At 43.3% G+C, this 20,638-nt stretch overlaps 1 protein-coding gene across 1 annotated transcript in view; it reads left to right on the forward strand.

Annotated features, from left to right (window-relative positions):
* FNDC1 (fibronectin type III domain containing 1) overlaps positions 1-20,638 on the forward strand; it is a 102,268-nt gene that overhangs the window by 23,185 nt on the left and 58,445 nt on the right. The window contains exons 2-4 of the mRNA XM_030928996.1: positions 4,404-4,598; positions 6,948-7,034; positions 7,465-7,533. Of these exons, the coding sequence (XP_030784856.1) occupies positions 4,404-4,598; positions 6,948-7,034; positions 7,465-7,533 (351 nt within the window). The remainder of the gene's footprint in view (positions 1-4,403; positions 4,599-6,947; positions 7,035-7,464; positions 7,534-20,638) is intronic.

Raw genomic sequence — 20,638 nt, forward strand, 5'->3', positions numbered from 1 at the left:
GCTTGTGTGTGTGTGTGTGTGCGCCCTACATAGTGCTTTTTTTTTTTTTAATGGAGTTAATCACCAATTAATATACAATTGGGAGTTTTCACACAAAAATCAGGGGTTTTAGCTTCTTAGAAAAAAATCTCAGAATGTCTGACAATGTGGAGCCTGGACACTTTTTGTCTGAATTTCTTTTTGTCAGCAGGAATCTAACTGAATTGTGCCTTTAGATGGAGCATATACTCTCCATAGATGTCACTTGCTGGAGGTTCATGGTCCTTGTAGGCATTTCATGGTCTTCATGACTTACAGGCAAGATTCTTGGAGACCCCTGGATTGATCTTGCTGGTCTTACATCTTTTCCTTCAACCATAAACCATTTAAGTGAGCACCAAGTGTGTGAGCAGCACTGAGTGAGAAGGTGAGGAAGGGGCAGGTGGGGTGTGGTGCCCTGAGGGGCAGGTGAGGTATGGTGCCCCAAAGGGGCAGGTGAGGTGTGGTGCTCCATCTGCTATGATTAACAGACCCTGCAGATGTTGGTCAGGTTGGCCCAGGGACCTACCTTTGGACTCAGGCTTAGTTCTGGACTCAGCATGTCAGCAGCCCCAGGGAATCTCTGGAGGCCTGTCTGTGCAAGCTGAAGACCCTTCAAGGACAGACATTGCAGAGCCATTGGAATCTTGGACTCTGTCTATCTAAGAGCAGTCATGGATCCATACTTTGACCCTTGAACAAAACTGGCCTCCTTGGGCGCTTTTGGATAAGTCCCGGAGTTGGTGCTAGATTTCCAAAGTAGGAAATCTAGGTGCTGATTGTGCTCTTATTTTTATTCTCCAGCAAACCAATAAAGGTCATATTCTCCATGGGAGCCACAGCGCAGAAGTGTCTAGCCTGGCAATTGCTGGGTATCTGAAAGACAACCAAAATATTATTTTGTCACTCAGTCCCCAGCAAAATATTCTTGAGTCTGAATAAAGTTTACTGGTATGAACTGTGGAAGTGATTTTGCTGTGTTATGACATCTTTGGAGTCATAGCAGGCTCTTACTGGCTTTCTTCTTCTGTCTGGAGCACCTTACCATCTGTCTCCACTCAAAGACAGTCTTGAATGAGGAAGGACACAGACAGGAAATTCTTTTTATTTAACTCAAATCCCTTAGGCTGCAACTTAAGCTCATTTCCTCATTTTGCATCCTGTGAATATGAAAAAACATCTTGTCATGGCCCTACCTGTCATGCATGGACTGTTAAGTTACCTCCCAATGTTCCCTCTGTTGGACTATATGATTCCTGTTGAATTGATGTTTGGGTTTGTCCTTTTTCTTTAGAGACCCAGTGCATGGGATAGATAGCTTTAAAGAATGTGTCCAGTATCATCTTCATTAGATGAGAATACTGTAAATGATTACAAAGATTCTGTGATTCATTTGTCCAGCAGAGAGGATGGTCTGCTTCAAGTTTCTAAGAATACTTAAAAATAAATAAGGACTCACTTTGTCATATTTCATCTTTATGCTATCAGAGTGCTGATTCCACAACACAGAACTCAGAATGCAACCAACAGAGCCCGAAGTACATTCACACTCCTTATAGCTTTATTTCACATTGAAGGATTGCACTCATGAGACCTTCAAGACGATAATCAGGAACAGAACAAATTGTTGTACTTCTAACCCCAAGGATAAGTTTTCTGTCAAGTAATCTAAGCTCATGCCCATCAATTTGCACTTGCCAGAATGATTGTTCCTTAGTTAGATGCTGGTTTGATGACTTCACTCAGAGCTGAGGCACTGGGGGTGAGAGGCAGGGCTGGAATGATGGGCGGGATTGCTTTTTATCTGGGCCTCCTATTTGTCTTTTTGTCCAGTTCTCTCTGAGTTAGGCATGGACGAGTTAGGCATGAAGCACCAAAAATGACATCAATTTTAATATCAAAGTCCATGGGAATCCAGGAAATGAAAATATTTCATCAGGTCGTGTTTTGTTTAACTGACCCAGTTGGTGTGTGGTGCGGTGGGTGGGAGGAAGACGTCATGATATTTGGCCTAAGGCATTTTGAGAACCTTAAGTTCAGAATTGATCTTATAAGGAGATTGACGATAAGGTTGCCTGTAAGATTTGGTTTCAGGGTCCCCAAAAGGCCTTTATGTTAAAAAAAAAACAACCTTCATTAAGTAACTATCTAAGGCTTAAATTGTCACTATTAGAAAGTCACTCCTCTGGTTTAAAGTTTTGTCATAAGAATGCAAATGTCCCTGAGAGAGAACATCACTCACTTATTCCATTCCTTCCAGAAGAGAGGGGTCGATGAGGACACACAGCACAAGGTGAAGTGATTGTGGTGGGTAGGGAGGAAGAGTGCTCCCAAGAGAGGAAGATGGTGGGGGAAGGTGGGGTGGAGGGTGGTGGGAGTGGTAAACAGCTCTGGAGGTCTTACAGTTTGTTTTAGGATAGTATGTTTCAGTGGATATGGTCATCGACCGTTGATAATAAGAGACCAACTCCGAGGGAGCATGAGCTTCTGGCAGAGCTGGGCTTTGGAGTTGGGCAAAGCCATGTGTGTAGTTGGCTCCATCCCTGGTGTAGCTGTGTGACTCAGCACAGAAATTACTTGATGCTGTGTCCAAGGATAAATGCAAGGTATTGCAGGGAAGAACAATGAACATATATATAAGTTGCTCTTTTCATGTGTCGGTATTAAAAGTAAGTAATGTTCTGGCCTAGGTAGCTGTGTACTGATTGAATCACTGGTGCTGGTAGAAAATGTGACAGTATTTGGGTTTCACAGTTCTCACATTTTAGAATGTCTATTCAAGATCTCACTTTTCCTGAGGGAGATTGGAATTGATCTGTAAAGCAAAGTGCTATATGTATATTCATTCATTCATTTTCTTCCTTGGGAGAAACGCTCAACCATGAGCTTCCGTTTGTAGTTTTCAGATATCTTGTTTTGCTTCTACACACCTTTTAGTCAGTATGAAATGTTGGATTCCTGGGAATGATTCCTGCTGAAGTTGCTTGTAGGTAAGGAAAGGTAAATGAAGATTAGAGAAGAGTAACCACTACTGCTAATTTTAAACACCCAGAAGTTGATTCGTGTCTTCATAGTCTTTCCAACTCATAATTTCCCAGAGAGCATGAGGCTACTTACCTGTGATTTCTCCCTCACAGGTTTACAGAAACCTCAGCTCTGGAGTTGGGAGGGAATGCTTTGTAGATTTTTTATCTGTGTCCATACCTAACATCATGCTTTTGTCTCCAGAATAGACATTCTTTCTCTAATGCTTCAAAATCCTCAAATTCATACTCTTCTTTCGTCCCTTGAATTTCTCTAAGGAGTTCTTTCCCTTGCTAATCATTTTACTCCAGAGGCAATGGGCAATTTTGGGGGGAGTGATGTGTGTTAGAATTATCTATGTTTATTCTGTTCGGAATTTTCATCCAATATTAAAATCACATACTAATTCACATATGTGTCATCACGAAACATGCTCCTTTCCTTTTCTTCTTACCTGAGACTCCAAATGTGTTTTTCTTAATGTTACTAAGTTTAAAGGTTGTTGGTTTTGTTTTTAGGTTACTTTTTTCTTTCCTGAAGCATGACTCAATAGTCAGTTTCAGTTCCAGGTTTGCCCTAGATTTGTTTGACTGTGTTTGACTGTTGCTTGAATATTTCACATACATTTATATTATGTTGCATTACAATATGGGTTACATAGTGAGTCGAGAGATTTTATTTGACAAAATGTTATGTTTCATTTTAGTAATTTTGAAAATGAAGTGAATTTCTTTGGAACCTCGTAAGTCAAGTTAAAAAAGTGATCATACTTTGTACTAACTTGTTTTCTTCTGGAACAAAATATGGAAGCATTTAAATTAGATATATGCTGATAGAACCAGAGTTTTACCACCCCTTTAAGCTGTTGATGATCTTGGTTTGTTTTCTTTGTGGAAATAAATGCTTCTGTTATCTCACTTAGAATACAATGGATATTTTTCTTAATCAGGACAGTTTTATACTGTTCTCTCAGAGGTGTTTAAAGATTGTCCAACTGTATCACACAACATACTAATAACTTATTTACTATATAAATGCTACTAGAGAATATGGCAAATTACTAATTTGTTATTCTGTCACTAGCAAGACAGTGTAATCAAGCCAGCCAATGCCTAGAGTTTATTTTGATTTGTTTCCCTTTTGGTTTAAATCTACCACCCACAGTTATCCAAAATACACAAAGGCCTGTGGGTTTGGTATATGTGTTTTGTTGTCATACTGTAATGACTGTACTTAAAGTCTTTCAGATCATACTGATTAAACGTCATTTACTGTTTTCCTAACAATATCAAAGAGGATTAAAAAAATTCATTTTCCCAATCTGTTATTGCCATGAGTTGATAGTTGCGCTGTTTACATAGTTGACCACCCACTGAAGCCAAGGCACGTGAAACTGCTGTCCACTAAAATGGGCCTGAAAGTCACGTGGGACCCACCCAAAGATGCTACCAGTAGACCTGTGGAGCATTACAACATTGCCTATGGGAAGTCACTGAAAAGTCTTAAATACATCAAGGTGAATGCCAAGACATACTCCTTCCTTATTGAGGATGTGGGTAAGTGACACTCTGATCTTGTTCCCAGTCAGAATTAACTGTGCACCAACATTCTCAGTTGCATTCTTAGGATGACGGTGAGACAACCCATGGCTGGGCTCAAAGTCCCTTGCGGTTCTTTGGGAATGGAGAGCTGAGTTCTGAGGGGGCTGCTGTTTGACAACCGGCATTGGGCACCTGGGCTTCCCCATCCGTGCATGTGAACTCAAGTATTCCCATCTCCAAACTGAAGCAGGCAGATGATTTTTAGTTTCTGAATGTGCTTTCAGAAAGTAGATTGATCCTTTTTTCACTTCGTAGAAACTTGACTGCTAGACAATGGAGTGGGCTGATCTAGAGACTTCAAACTAATACGCCATTTTATAATCAGAGATTGGGCAAGTCATATGTCCCTGTAGACATGGAATACGTTATGCCTAGCCACGTCTCGTTAAAGGCGTAACACTTTGCCCTATTTAAATTTGATTTTAACTTGATTCTGGAGGTTTGGAATATTTGAGATCTTGCCTCAATATATTTTGTCTTATAAGTGCAGATGTAGTTGGTTTTGGGCTTAGGCTTCGAGCTGCCTCTGAATCCTCCATCTTCTACTTTTTGATTCCAGTAACCTAAAGCCCCATTGATTCTTGCACCATGTTATGGCCCAATGTTAAGATGGATCATAAGGAAGGAACAGAAGTCAGCATTTAGGAAACAGGTCTCTTCTTGTGCCACCTTAGCACTTGGATCCTTTAGTGGATCATGGGCTCCTCAGCTTTTGTCCCCTGACCACAGCTGACCACACTTACTCCTTCTCCACCTCCTGCATTTGACATCATGCTTCCTGGGTAACAGAGCAGAAAGTGTATAAAAGGGAGATGAAGGAAGACAGACTCCCTTCCTCATGGCTTCAGCTAGATGTCCATTTCCCTTAATCTCTTCCACATCACCTTGGCTCCCCAAGGCCAGCTGTGAGGTTAAATGGAGATTCTATCAGATCAAAGGCATGAGTGATCATATCTACTTGCTCAAACCTCGGGTTGTCATGATGGCTACAGAGAAGAAAAACATGTGAAAAGAGAGTCACGGAGCTCACTAAAAAACAAATAGTATCTCCCAGACAACTTTCTGATGAGTTAACTCTACGGGTATCAAACACATGTGGATTAAATTTCTTTGAAATACAAACAAGCTCAGAGTAAAGAGAGAAAGTGTCTGGGGAAGCATGATTTTGCATTCTGCCTGACCCCAGGGCATTTCCCAATTAGCCTGGTAGGTCGTGCCAAACCCTGAATGCCACCAGGCCCTGCCACAGTGAGACAGAAGTCACACCAGTCTTGATCCCAGGGGGCATCAGCCAGGCTTCTGTTCATGGGCCTCTGGCTTGAGGACTGAGTGAAATTTTGTTATAGTAATGCTCCCTACTTTGAGAAATGTCATTGTCATTATGACCTTTGACAGAACTAACCCTCAGCTCTCCAGCTCTCATACCCTGAAATACCCACAGACTTTCATCTCTTCAAGGAATTGGCACCCCACTTACCTGTCACAAGAGAGTGATTCATTTTCAGGAAACCTAGCACTTACTAGGGTTTTACTTTGCAGAGCTACACGTTCAGGGTGCCCTCCCCTATAACATGGGTCTTCGTTTCCTCTCCCATCCCATCAACTTTAGGAGCTCAGCCTAAGAGACCTTTGCTATTTGGCCTTGACCCCTAGATGAAAGTCAAAAGGTGAAGCCCAGTTATGTCAAGATAAGCATTTCCAAGACTCCAGGAAATATATATTTTTCTAGCTTTTTGTTGGAATGGTCAAAAACAACATGCAGATATGGGAAGGGGAACATTTTATTGTGAAAAGGAGAAAATTTAATGAAGCTTTATGTATTGCAGTGAAGATTTGCCATGTGCTACATTTGATGAATTACATTGACATTTCTTATTATTTACTGGAGATTTTCATTTGGAGCCCCTAACGGGGAAAAATTATTAGTAGTGACTGACAGTGTATGTTCAAACACCTATTTAGTGGACAAGGGGTTCCTGTTTCCTACATGGATTTCACATTAAAACCCTCAAAAGCTCTTTTTGTTGACTGTTTATGAATCCAGGTTTATTACACATGTCATGTACCTTGTATGAAATAAAGTTTATGTTATTTGGGTCATGTGTTTTTCAGTTGCATGAGAAGAATGTTAGTGATTTTAATTTAAAAAAAGAGAGACAGCTATCATTGTGCTTGTCACTGAATTTGGATTTTTGTATTTGGTTATAACTGGTATAAGGAAGATGGTTATTCATGGTTAGTGAGTGAAACTGTGTCATTCTTGGAGATCTGAATCGGTGGCTTGATATGAACCGTATGTTTCAGAGCCGGGGGTAGTGTACTTTGTGCTGCTTACTGCAGAAAACCACAGTGGAGTGAGCCGTCCTGTTTACAGAGCTGAAAGCCCACCTGGTAAGTCCTATCTAGAATCAGAGGCTGTAGTGTTATTACTTAGATTGGGAGCGACATCCCTTCTTGCTTCTTCCAGTAAATATAAATTTAGAATTATTAAATAATTTTTGAACAAGAACTTTTTAGACTTGCCTAGCAAGCTGACAGATTGAAAAGTGGAAGAGACTTATCCTTTCTTTTAACAGAGTTTTAATGTAGGTTATTAGCATTTCATCCAGACGTTTTGAGTACTCGCTAGAGTAAACCGTGTGTAAAAGACCAAAAAATGTATTGTCTGTAAAGCTGAGGTGTCGAGTCACTAGTATGGGCTGAGCAGATCCTTTTGAAGAGTGTCGAAAAGATCATTTAGTTATACATTATGGATGCACTGTAATGTGGAAAATCCAACAGTCCTCGTTTCTAACTATCAAGTTGCATTTCCTTAATTTAGGAGGTGAATGGATCGAGATTGATGGTTTTCCCATTAAGGGTCCAGGACCATTTAATGAAACCGTCACAGGTACTACTTGCTCCTTCATGTCAGATTCATGTTTTCACTGAAGCAACGTCTCGCAAGAGAGTTGTGCTTCCGTCACACACATGTGCTCACAAACCTTCACTGAGTTCCCATCGCTAAACTAACACACACGCCACACAGTCTTGGTCAATCTGTTGTGCACCCGATGAACTAGACTGTAACCAGTGTTGCTTACTGTTCACCGTTCTTTCGTGTTCTCATGTGGGGAAGTGTCTTTGTCTAAATCTGGGGATATTGTTGCCTTCTTCGCAGGCAAATATGGTGGTTGAGATGGCAGTACTGACCAGATTAGGATATTTATAGTTCTTCTACCTGTGAATCAATGAATGGGGTACCCCCAATATAGTGGCTTTTATGGGCTAATATGTTGCTTCAAGTCTTGCTTTTTTCTTATAACCTTGGGATATTTTGTGATATGTTAGATGACCTACCTTCCATCTCTGCTCCATATTTGCGTATCTGTTTGTTTTCTCATTTGGATGTTCATGTTGTCTGGTCATATTGTTTTACTTACTGAGAAAAGTGTTGACATTTCTTGTGTGTTTCTTGAATATATTTAATTGCTGGTGAAAAAATAATGTAAAATGAATGCAGCTATTTCAGAATGTGGTTGGGTAATATCTCAAAGGCACTGTGGTGAGGAGCTATGTTTTATTTTCATGTGCCCTGTGTTTAAATATATCAATCTGGCATTATTGTTGACAGGAAGGTGAGTATGATGAAACCAATGATACTTATCTGCTTTTCAGACCAGATTTGATGGTGTAGGTGGTCTTCACAGTGCATGCTATATGAAAAGAGAGTGGAAGAACAAAACAATCAGAAAGGAAAACTGGCTTTTGGGGAGAGGCTAAGTGTTCTTGTTTGAATGACTATGAGGTGTTGCAATGGAAATGGCTTGTAGGTGATTTGAGAAGACAGAATGGAAGTTGGAAGAGGCAAGTAAGAACATGGACTTAGGAGTCATGCTATAGGGCAGAAGTTGAAATAGAGAGCTCATGAGTGGTTGAGGATTAGCAGAAAGAAGAGCAGGAGCTCAGGAATCAAACCATGGAAATACTGACAGTAAAATGGTCAACAAGTTAGTACACCTGGCAAGTGTGCAAAGGAAGAAAAGGTGTTTATTTTCAGAGGTTGTTTACCTCTGGAGACACACACGTAAACAGACACATATGAACCTTTTACTGTTGGATGTTTGTGCCTTGCATTTGTATCTTATATTTTGTTTTAAATAAGCGTTTTATTTTTACATCCTTCCTGATAAAGTTTTTTGAATGACAGTAGCTTTAGAACAAGTGATTTTCTTGGTTTTTCAGAAGTAATTAATTTCTTATGCCCTCTTTAATAGTGTGTGTGACCTTTCTGAGTAAGCAGGCAGAAACCCTGGGGACCAGGGATCAGACAGCCGTGTTCCAGCTCATGATTGGTTGTATGTATTGTGAGATTATTTAACTTCTGTCTGCAGCAGGCTTTGTAGGCCCTGGTTGCCAACCACTCTGCTATAATACATGATGTTTAATTTGTCATACATGGTGATTAAAAAAGATACCAGAAGAAATTGCTGGCTCAAACCACTTGAAGCATATAATATAAAGCAAAACTTAAAAAAAAAAAAAAAAAACCAGGAATATCCAGAATGCACAGACTAAGTTAAAGTACTTCATAAATTACATTTCATTGTTAATAAAAATAATAATTTATGTGAAATTATCAGTAAGTGATCACCATGTATCTATACCTTTTGATGAGGCTTGGAAAATATGATATGCTGTTATTCCAAGAAATTGTTAAATATATGATAATCTTGTCAAACCAAAGAAGTATTCAGAATTCCCTGTCTTCATTCAAAGAGGAATTTGTCTTCAAAAATGCAGACATTAGCATGGGCAGCTGGTGTAAGGTCCAAAGGGATTCACTTTAGTGCTTTGACTGATAGGGTCTCACACGTCCTTCCTGTGTTTTCTCAGAAACCAGAGGAATAGCCATTCTTTTTTTTTTTTTTTTTTTTTGAGACGGAATCTCTCTCTGTCGCCCAGGCTGGAGTGCAGTGGCGTGATCTGGGCTCACTGCAAGCTCCGTCTCCTGGGTTCACGCCATTCTTCTGCCTCAGCCTCCCGAGTAGCTGGGACTATAGGAACCCACCACCACACCTGGCTAATTTTTTGTATTTTTTTTAGTAGAGACGGGATTTCACTATGTTAGCCAGGATGGTCTCCATCTCCCGACCTCGTGATCCGCCTGCTTCGGCCTCCCATAGTGCTGGGATTACAGGCGTGAGCCACTGCACCAGGCCAGGAACGGCTATTCTTTTAAGCTGCTAGAAACAATGGCTGCAGTTCTGATTCCAGAAGATCTCATTTTGCAGGCTTACAGCTATCTCAACTGAATTGTGTTTACCTAAAAATAGGACTTTAATTATTTAATTCACTTATTACAGGTGGAGGTCTAGGTGCTCGAGGTACAAGCTAGACAAGGGATCACCTCAATGTAACTTATATTCTAATAAGAAAGGAAGATAACAAACAAATATGCACAAAATGATGCATATAATCTATTAATTTGCTGGGGCTGCCATAACAAAATGCCACAGACTGGGTGGCTTAAACAACACAAACTTATTTCTCTTGATGATTGGGTCTAGAAGTCCAAGGTCCTGATGTTGGCAGGTTTGATTTCTCCTGAGGCCTCTATCCTTGGCTTGTAGATGGTCCCCTTTTTGCTGTGTCCTCGAATGGCCTTTTCTTTGTAAACATGCATCCTTGGTATCTGTGTGTCCACATTTCCTTTTTATAAGGTCACCAGTCAAATTGGATTAAGGCCCCAGCCTAATGGCCTCATTTTAACTCACCTCTTTGAAGACCCTATTTCTGAATATGGTCACATCTGAGATACTGGAGTTAGGACTTCCATCATATGAATTTGGCAGAGGGGGCACAATGAAACCCGTAACACAATCATAAATTATTTTAAAAATCAACAGTACTGTAATAGAGAATAAGCAGATGGGAGTGAGGGTTTGGGAACCTAGGAGACCCTGATAAGATGGCGGCACCAAGTTGAGATCGTAAGGGACTGTGAGGGTGAAGCCATGTAGGGAGGAGGAGGAGGACCATACCAGAGAGTCCTGGACATTGGGCAAGACTTAAGCAATTCCCAGACTAGTCAGTCATCCAAATATGAAACCTCTCGGGACTCAGGAAATGACAGGACCAAGCGAGAATGTGGCGCAAGGGCAGCAGTTTTGGCTCCTCTTGTGTTGCTCATCTCACTTCTCCCAGCCGGAAAGCTTTCTTTGTACTTAATGCAGAATCCCTCTTGCTGGGATGGAAACCTGTATCCTCTTGTTCTGTCCCCAGGGAAGAGATGTCACAAGTCTGTTCATTTATTGGAATACTATTATGTAGCTTTTCTGCAGACTTCTTTTCTGCAAGTTGTTTTGGCTTTTTTCTGTAACTGGATCTGAGTAACCTGGCAGTGCAGATCCAGGCGCTGGGGGTCAGGACAGGGACACAGACACGTGTCCACTCTGCTACCCGCCAGCCTAGGGCCTCAGCCCAGCTAGTTAGTCAGCTTTTGTCAAACTCTTCATCTGGAAAACAGTGTTAGGTTCTGGTTAAGTTTAGTTCTGAATATGATCATATCTATTTAATCATTTTTAAGGTTTTTCTAAAAATAGAGTCCTCTGTGCTTTTCTCAAGTTTTGGAGCCTACATAGGCCTAGGACTGAAATAAAAGTCTAATTTCTGCCTCATTTTTCTTTACATTATATAATTCATGATGCTTGCTCATTTTTTTGGACAAATGGTAGGTTGGACTCAAGTTCAACATAGAGTCCACAATTACTCCTTGGCCATTTCCAGTTGATGCTGTGTGACACTCACCTGCGGACCAGCCATTCCCTTCCTTATCTTGGTCACCCACTGACTTCCGGGTTGCTCCCTAAATCCAACACCTTCAGGCACTTGGTGCATAGTGGGTCTCTATGCCAGGCATCCATGACAATGATCCATTTGATATTCTCACCTCCTGGCTCTAACTGCCACCTCCCCTCATGGAGTTAAAGTTACTGATGGAGTTGATCCCTTCCAAAATCTAGACTCCTGGAATCCCCATCTGATCACCATCATCTCACTTCCTCAATGCCCTCGCGTCAGAAGCTTCATTTCAGACTGTAGTAGACTTTGGACCTGTAGACCCTTCCCAGCTGCGGGGTGCAGAAGCTGCCACTGTCCCGTTTCTTCTTTACTTTATCCAGGTCCCATCATTCCAACCACACTCCACATGCAGGTCTGCCCCCGTCGTTTCAGCGGCCTCACTGCTGGAGTGCTGCCTCTGCCCATCGCTCCACCAGGACCCCCAGCTTTCTCTGTCTGCCATGCTGATGACTGGGCTTTGTGAAACAGATGAAAAGCTGATCTGATCTGAGTCACAACAGCTTGTCAGAGCTGGTTTTCTCACTTCATCCAGGCCCTCAGTGCTGCTTGGCCACTTCCTGATTGTCCTTACACAGTTTCCTTTCTTTCTGCCACAGTGGCTAGTCCAAAATGTCACCACTTTGCTCCAGCCCATTTCCTGGCCTGGGTTCACTTCTAGTAGGTGACTTGCTTCTGCCTTCCCTGGGTGGGATGAAGGTTTCAGCTGACCGTCTTCTCCCTCCTGAACCCTCACTGCTCCCTTCCCTCCTGCTGGCTCCAAAGAAGGGCTGTTGTCACCTTCTCTTTAAGGCTGACTTCATCTACATCAGTTTCTTGGAAAGCATGGTAGACCTGAGGGTAGATCTGGGGCAGGATTCATCTTTGGATCCCTCCCAGTGCCTGGCTCAGAAAGCTAATACCTACCGTTGAACTAATTATTTGACACCGAAACAATGAAACTATGAAAACAGGAAAAACCAAAGTTCGGCATTGTAAATATTTTGGCATTGTAAATATTTCTTATCTAGCACTCTTTTCATGGACATATCTACAGAATGATGGGACATGTATACCCCAAACTTGTATTTTGGCCTTTTCTGTCACTATTTCATCAACACGAGCACCAATTTTCAGACATATTATCTTGACAGTTTATTTAAATATGACTGATGTGGAAGTTGAAAACTCTAAACCTAATGTCTTGAGATGGCTCTCTCCCCGATCTGCTGATTCAAGAGTATAATTAATCCACCAAACTGTAATCTCGACACTATTCACCCCTGAACACCTGGCTCCGGCTCCAGGCTCAGGCCCTGACTAGCACTCAGCCATCAGCAACCCCTGTCTTCTAAGCACCTCAGGTTTCTCAGCTTTGAAATGATAGGATTCATCAAGTAGCTTCTAGGTTCCTTTCTAAGAACTTTCTTAGGCTCCATAGTTCTTTCTAAGGTTCCAAGTTTCCTTTTAGTTTTGAAATGTCATGAATCTATGAGGCTGAGTGGACTGATTCCACTTTTAATGAATGATGCTAAGCCTTGTGAGTAGTAGGAAACCATTTGTCATACTGAACAAATGGCTGTTTTCTTATTTCTTTACCCTACTTTGAATATTTTAGGTCAGTGCATTCAAAAGTCATATTAGTGAAGGAAGAAATGCTAAATTGTAATTTCTGCATTTTGAGAATGTACCTGAACACACCAAAGGCACGCAGAAGAAACACTCGTCGCCAGTGAAACGCTGGAAAGCACCTCTCCAAGGGTCCCCTTGTTGAGTGTCCTTCCCTCTGTTCGCAATGGCGGAATTCTGCTGAATGAACCAGTGGAGCTGGCCATGTCAACTTATTTAAACTGACATGTGTCATTGACACTTGGTGCAAAAGGTGCCAGCACAGTAAACCAATAGGCAAAGCAAGGGCTCCACTAGATATTTCTGCAGCCAGGCAGTGGAGCTGCTGCGCACCAGACTCGTGCTTAACATGTACCCCAATTCAAAATCATGGAATTAATTATGAATCAAAGACTGCCTTCTTTCCCAGTACAATTTCAATCAAAGCCTTTGGACAATGGGGAATTAATAATGCCTGTGGCATTATTTTCTCAGTAGCTTTCTCATGCCAATATTAGTTTTATTTAGTGTGCAGTTCACAGGGCAAAAGTTTCTGGTTCATGGCCTGGAAGGTGAGCTCCTCAAGGGCAGGGTAGTTTGACTTACTCATCTTCCTATCTCCAGAGCCTGGGGCAATTGCCCAGTGGATGCTCAGGAGATGTTTGTTCAGTGGAAATGCATTTGGAGATGGCTTCTGCCCCATACCTGTGTTTGGTAGAGGAGTGGGCATTGACAAGAGTGTTGACAAGAGTTGGGGCTTGGATGTTGCAGAAGCGCCTGTGAGAAGACTGGGGTCATCTGTATCTAGTTCAACGTTGATTCAGGGGGTTTTGGGCAAGCCAGTTTGTTGAACTCAGATTGGTGCTACCATTGATCAGAGATTGTATTTCTTGCCTTTTGCTACTTTGAGGGCCTGGGGAAAAAAAAAAGATGTGTGCATCTGTAAACTGGAATTCTTTGGGCTGGCTGGTCTATGAAGATGAGGTGTTTGCACAGCCAGATCCGTGGGCTGTGGGGTGGCCTGCCCATTACTCCCTCCCAAGGAAGTACTGCCCCAGAATGAGCCCTTCCATCCTAAGGGCTTGGATCTCTTTATCCGAGTGCTCGTTTCAAAGCTGCCTCTCATGTTAAAATATAGCTAGACTTTGCTAATTGTAGAGCCCATTCTTTAGGTAATAAAAATGTGGGAGACAGAGGTTTGTGTGAGGAGCTGTTTGACTCCATTTAGCTAGATGTCCTTGGGGAGAAGCAAAGGCCTCAGGAGTCCCTGCTGGCACCGCACCCCCCCCCCGCCCCCACAGAAATGCCATGGAAGGGAGGCAGGAAGGAGCTAGCTGGCCAGAAAAGAGATTAACTGGACGCAGCCTTTTCCTACCTTTGAGCTGAAATCACAGGCATTTCATGTGAGGACACAAACAGTGGGGGTGAGGCGCTTTCTTAGGACACCAGGATGTGTGCTTATTTCAGAGACTGATGAGCGGTTGTTCCGAGTGTGAGGGGCGGGGTCCCTGGGAAGGTGGGAGATGGGTGGTCCCTGCCTGGGCAGCCCTGCATGAAGCACTTGCCTTCAAGTCCTGGAAGAACCTACGGTAGTTTAATAAAACCTAATACTTCTGATGAGGCCAGCATCTTGGGTTCAGTTGCTGTTTTCTGATTGATATCTGGGCTTTTCTCCGATGTCTGCGAGAAGAAGAGGGCAGGTGTGGGTCTGTGATACCTCTGAGAAGGGAAGCAGCTTTTGTGGGATCCCTGCAAATTCAGATATTAGACCTGAAAGGAAGCACTTCCCTTTAAAGTTATCAACCTACTCATACATTGTAATTGGATCTTTCATCTGCAAGTGAAGCCAATGTGTGTGTGTGTTGCAGAACAGTTAAAAGTTGAAGTAACCAATAGCCATTCAACAAAACAAGGTCTTTGATTGCCAGAAGACAACTGCATTACTTACCATTCTATTCCCAAAGGAAACAAATACAGAAGAACTTTAAACTGAAACAAACAATCCCCAACAAATCAAAACCCTTTGAACTGAGGTCTAGTTTTCCTTAGAATATTTAACACTCCTTCTCTTTGCTTATAGGCTATGAGGCCATCTCTGTGTTATACTGTAGGGATCCAGCCATTAAGACCGGAAAAGGATTATTGCCTTCTTTGGTTTCTGTGGCCCTCATGAATCCTGTAGGGGAATGGCTGAGAACTAAAGCACCACCAGATGGATCTAGAGTAGATGCTTCTACTGTCTCTATATACTCATGCCAATAATGGAGGAAACTTTCATAGCTAGTCCCCCAGAGAAGCTGACTGATCCTTCCACACTGTGTTGGTGGGGATTGGGCTGGGGATGGGGAGCGAGTAAGCCGGACTCGGGATAGGGCTGACCCCAAGCTGCTGTTGCAGATGGCACAGCGATGTCTACATCAGAATCGTGAGATGGCTGAGGAGAGCAACTGGTATTGGTCTTCTGGGCCTAGAGATAAGCCACTGCCACAAATGGGTCACAGAGACTCTAGCGTTGCCTAAACAGTGGTAGGATAAGGGAAAGATTCCCCTCCAAAGGCTTATGATCTATACAAATTGAGGGCCGTATCCATGCAAGCAACTGTAGACCCTCTTAATTCTTGTGGTCGTGGGAAGGGCTTCATGGCCATCCCGTGTAGAGCTCTGCATTGTCACTAATGCAGGGGATGACCACAGTCTCAGGGCCACTTGGCATTCTGTAGCCCAGCACAGCCTCAGACCTCTACCGTGAAACTGATAGCACAAAATAGTTTTTGTTGATATTCATAGCACTCTACTAGGGTCAATACCAAAGTCAGCTACTGATTGACATTTTGGGTGACATCCTGAAGCCACTTCCATACCAGTGATTCTCAGGGCTTCTCAAACTGGGGTCCCCAGAACTTGGGAGAACGTGACACAACCACGATTCCATGAAGGCATAAGGTCAGGGAGAATTTTCTTGATGGCCAGGCATTCAAATGTTATTTTTAATTTTTTTTTTTTTTTTTTTTTTTTTTTGAGACAGAGTCTCGCTCTTCTCACCCGGGCTGGAGTGCAGTGGTGCGATCTTGGCTCACCACAAACTCTGCCTCCTGGCATCAAGCAATTCTCCTGCCTCAGCCTCCTGAGTAGCTGGGATTACAGGTGCATGCCACCAAGCCCAGCTAATTTTGTACTTTTAGTAGAGACGGGGTTTCTCCATGTTGGTCAGGCTGGTCCTGAACTCCTGACCTCAGGTGATCCGCCTGCCTCGGCCTCCCAAAGTGCTGGGATTACAGCTGTGAGCCTCCATGCCCAGCCTACTTTTAGTTTTTAAACAAACACCAAAATATTATGGAGTAATCTACAAAATGTAAATGCAGTTTTGAGATAAAAATGAAGATTAGGAATGAATTTCCATGCTCCAGGCTTCTGGGGAGGAGTTCATTCTCTCTGCTGTTAGATAAACTTTGGTGAGAAGTTGGAAGAAAGCTTAGTTAAGTGATAGAGTGATTCAGCCCTTCTTCTGTGAAACAGACAACACAAACTCTTTGAAATGGAGTGGCCCCAGGATGGCTTAAAGAGTTTACTTTGTACCTGAGACTGTCCTGATGGATTTAGGGTACCACACTTGGGGGCACAGATGCCGGCAGCCTTGCACCAGCAAGTGACAGCAATGTCCCTTTCTTGACTTCATATCAAGTGGCATTTCCTAAGGCTTCCTGATTTGATGACACCCAGTATGTCAGGCAGGATCCTGGAACACAGGGAGCCAGAGTCTCTGAAATATTGGATGCTTGCTGTGGGCAGCAGAAATCTCGAACTCAAGGTGGTGATGTTGTCTGGTTTGTTTTGAAAGTTAGCGCAAATGCTTTTTTTTATAAAGGCTCTTTGGGCTTCCACGATCCATGACATTAGTAATTGACATTGATTAGCTCAGGGGAGATCAAGGTCCTTTCTCTCTTTTTCTTTTCTCTTTTTCATCTTTTTTTCCCCCTGCTTTTAAGACTTCTTCTCTTCTTCCAACCCCTGAAAATGCAGTAAGAGTTTACTGACTGCAGGGGTTGGCTGAGGGGCGCTCCTCTGGCATCTCTGGAGGAAGCAGGGTGTTGCTGTCCTTAGTGTGCTGGCCAGATGCTTGACTCTTCATCGGGGATCTTTCCCAGAGCACTAGACACTTACACATTTAAGAGGAATAGTGCAACGAGCAGATCTTGATGGGACAGATGGTGCTGACGTCCCCTGAAGAGCAGTCTGGTCCTTGGGAACTGTGCCAGCTTCTCTGTAGGTAGGGCACATGCACGTCATGCCAGGGCATCCTGGTGCTGCCCACCACATCCTTCATCAGTGGGGTTTGGGAGGCACCAAGAGGACCTTCCCCTGGAGAAGGTGTGATGCTCGTGCCACACATGGCTACTGGTGACATCAACTCTGCAACCACCATGAGCTTCTCAACAAGAGCTGCCATGGAGAGAGCTAGGGCTACTGATCTGACAGATGGGGTGCCAATTCTGGCTTCAGCTTCCTGCTGTCTGGTTTTGAGATGTTCCCTTAGCCTTTCTGAGCCTCACTTCTTTGGTCGGCAAATGGGCTGTGATTGGGTGATTTCAAGGATGGCTGCCAATTATCCTTTCTCCTTATTGTTAACTAGCTGGGCCTAACCAAATATCACAGAAACCCAGTACATAGTTACACATATTGAGGCTGCTTATGGGAGAGAAAATATGGCATTAAAGAGAGACTTTACAGCAAGTGTTGCAAATATTGGGTATGTAGAAGAAGAGTACTGTAAATTAATTCAAAGGTGTTTCAGAAGGATTATGTGTCAGAATTTGCACAGGAAGAATGAGCCTGTGATGGATGCAGGCTGGGGAGGTGTTTGCTGGAGCTGACCAAGTTTGGAGACGTCAGGCAGCACTGGGCCTGAGCATGAGCTGGGGTCAGGGAGTTCAGATGCAGAGTGTGGTCCACAAAGCTGATGTCCTGCCCCCATCTGGCTATCAGCAGCCGACCTTCACTGCTCCTGGACACACATTCCCTCCCCTTTCCCTGCCCCTTCTTTCTTCTTCCTCTCAGGCGTCTCATCTCTTCCTTATCAAGCTTCTTCATCAGGAGTGTGCAGAAGGCCTGGTCCTGATGGAGGTGGGAGGCCAGGGTGTGTTTTCACCTGACCAGGTGCTTCTGGTGCACACTGAACTTTGAGCACCATGGCTGTGGTCTAAATGGCTGGACACCCCCTGACCCCTACCCCCACATGCAGATTGGTGTCCACAGTTATCCTGGAGGCTGGTGCTGGGGATGGTGGGGCAGCTGTCTGGGGTGAAGTGGGGATTTGGAGGCCCGTGAGCATGCAGGTCTGCTCTTTCAGGTCACGGGGATAAACACCAGGACCATCTTGGTGAAGCTGGTGGTCAGCGCAGTGGAGTGTCAGATTGGTCAGTGGGACAAACCAGATAAATTGCGGCTTTGCAAGGCTGTAGACGGAATGAAACCTCACATTCTGCTGGGAAGTGAGCATGTCCTGCCAGACAAGACCTGGGCCAAGAGAAAGCGGCCACCAGACAGCTGTGGTCATGCATTCTTTTACACCAACGAAGACAGGGATTTTTAGTCACTGATAATTGCTAGATGTTGATGAAGATGATGAATAACACTCTTCATTTGGCTATGGGCAACCTCATATTTGAAAAGATTTTCAATGTAAAGGGTCCTTGGCAATAAGCCCTCTCTTTTGTTCACATTTGCTTCTTTGAAACACTTTTTTTAGTGCCCCTGTATGCAAGGCATGGTGGTAAGCTCTGTGATACATTCACAGCTCCCATTCTGAAGGGGGCTGCCCACTCAGGTAGTGAATCTAGTAAGCGAGGGATTTCATTTTTGTCAGGGCCACAAACACAACTAGTGTGCTTAATACAGCATATGTCAGGTATGGCACTGAACATTTTACAAGGTTATATTACAAAGCCCAAATGCTGGGCACTATCTTACAGAAGAAACTGAAGTTCAGAGAGAAGTCTAAGCCACATAACCTGTAATAGATTCGATGCAGACTTTGACTTTAGAGCCTGTGACTTCAAGCCCAATTCAGAAGCTACCAAGTTCAACTAGCATAGAATGGGTAAAAACATCATATTGAGTTTTAGATTTTTTTTTCTTTGTAAAAAAAAAAGAGCTTTTGATTCTGTACAACTTCAGAACATTTGCCAATTTGCAAAGCTGGTGGCACAAATCAGGAGAAATATTTGAATCCTGTCTGGTTTCTGAGGTCTGCTGCAATTTGGATGGTAATTTTTTCACCCAGGGGACCTGCCAAGTGGGTGACATATAATCAGTTGCCGTAGGTCTTCTGTTATCAGCCAGTTCTGAGTGCAATTCACCTGATTACATTGCACCAAGAGCAGTTGAGGGAATGTGTCCAGCCAAGTCTGAAGTACACTCAACGCTGTTAGATGTGAGTTCCATTACCCTTGGCAGTTGTGACTTCCTGTTTTCAAGATAAAAGACTTAGAAAGATTTATTAGAGAATTTCAGAAGGCTTTGGTGAGGCTATCACATACAGCCCAGAGAAAACACTTAAATAGTTTAATTGCAAATGAATTTGAACCATATGGCTAGTTTTCTTAATATGCACATCAGTTTAAAAGAGGATTACCAGATTATCTATAAAAGATGTTTGATGGTATATATAACCCAGAGTATTAAAGAAAGGAAATTTTCAAAATACTTGAAAAAAATGGGGTTGGTTTTTCTAAACCCAAAGATTTGAAAGAGAGACAATTGTGTTTAGAGGGAGGACGTTCTCACTTCACTCCGGTTATTACGGAGACAGCGAGCTCCATGTTGTCTAGGGAACAGTTCTTCCCGGGTGGTCTTTGGTGACAGTCCTTCTCTTGTCCATTTGCTACCTGCTGAGAATACTGTTTGTTATATGTAATGCCTACTGGGCAAGGCAGTTGTGTGTTAATACTCTGAAGGGGCCCTGTTGACTCAAAACCCTTGCTTCACATTAATTAGAAGAGGTTGGGAGGTTGGTGGGATGGCCCATGGGGTAAGGGGGAGCTTAAATGAAAGGGGCACCATGGAAAGGGGATGAAACTGGGAATCAAAATGGTTGAACTCAGGTCCCTGCCTGGCCCTAAACAGCTATGTGACCGTCTGTCAGCTACTACTTCCTCTCTGTGAACCACAGATTTCTCATGGGGGTGATGACTCTATCCTACTTACCTTGGAGCTGTTGTAAGGACAACTAGATGAACTATGTGAGGGCTTGCTGCAGAGCAAAACACTTCATAACATAGGGGGATTGCAAGAGCCAGCCTCGGCCCTGTCCCCAAAGCTGTTCAGTGGGCCTGGTCTCCTTCTAGGTTGGACAGCAAAGCCAGAGCCTGGAAGGGTGGCCCTGGTCTCCTTCTAGGATGGACAGCAAAGCCAGAGCCTGGAAGGGGGAAGTGTGTGCAGTGAGCAGGAAGCTGTTGTCCCTGCTGTTGGGGTATGTGGCTCATGTTTAGTGAACCTGGCATTGTGCAGGACAGAGCCACTGGCAGACACTGCAGGCAACGAGCTTGTGCCATCTGTGACCAGGCTCCTTG

The sequence above is a fragment of the Rhinopithecus roxellana genome, chromosome 4 (genome assembly GCF_007565055.1).
Source record: "Rhinopithecus roxellana isolate Shanxi Qingling chromosome 4, ASM756505v1, whole genome shotgun sequence".
Classification (NCBI taxonomy): domain Eukaryota; kingdom Metazoa; phylum Chordata; class Mammalia; order Primates; family Cercopithecidae; genus Rhinopithecus; species Rhinopithecus roxellana.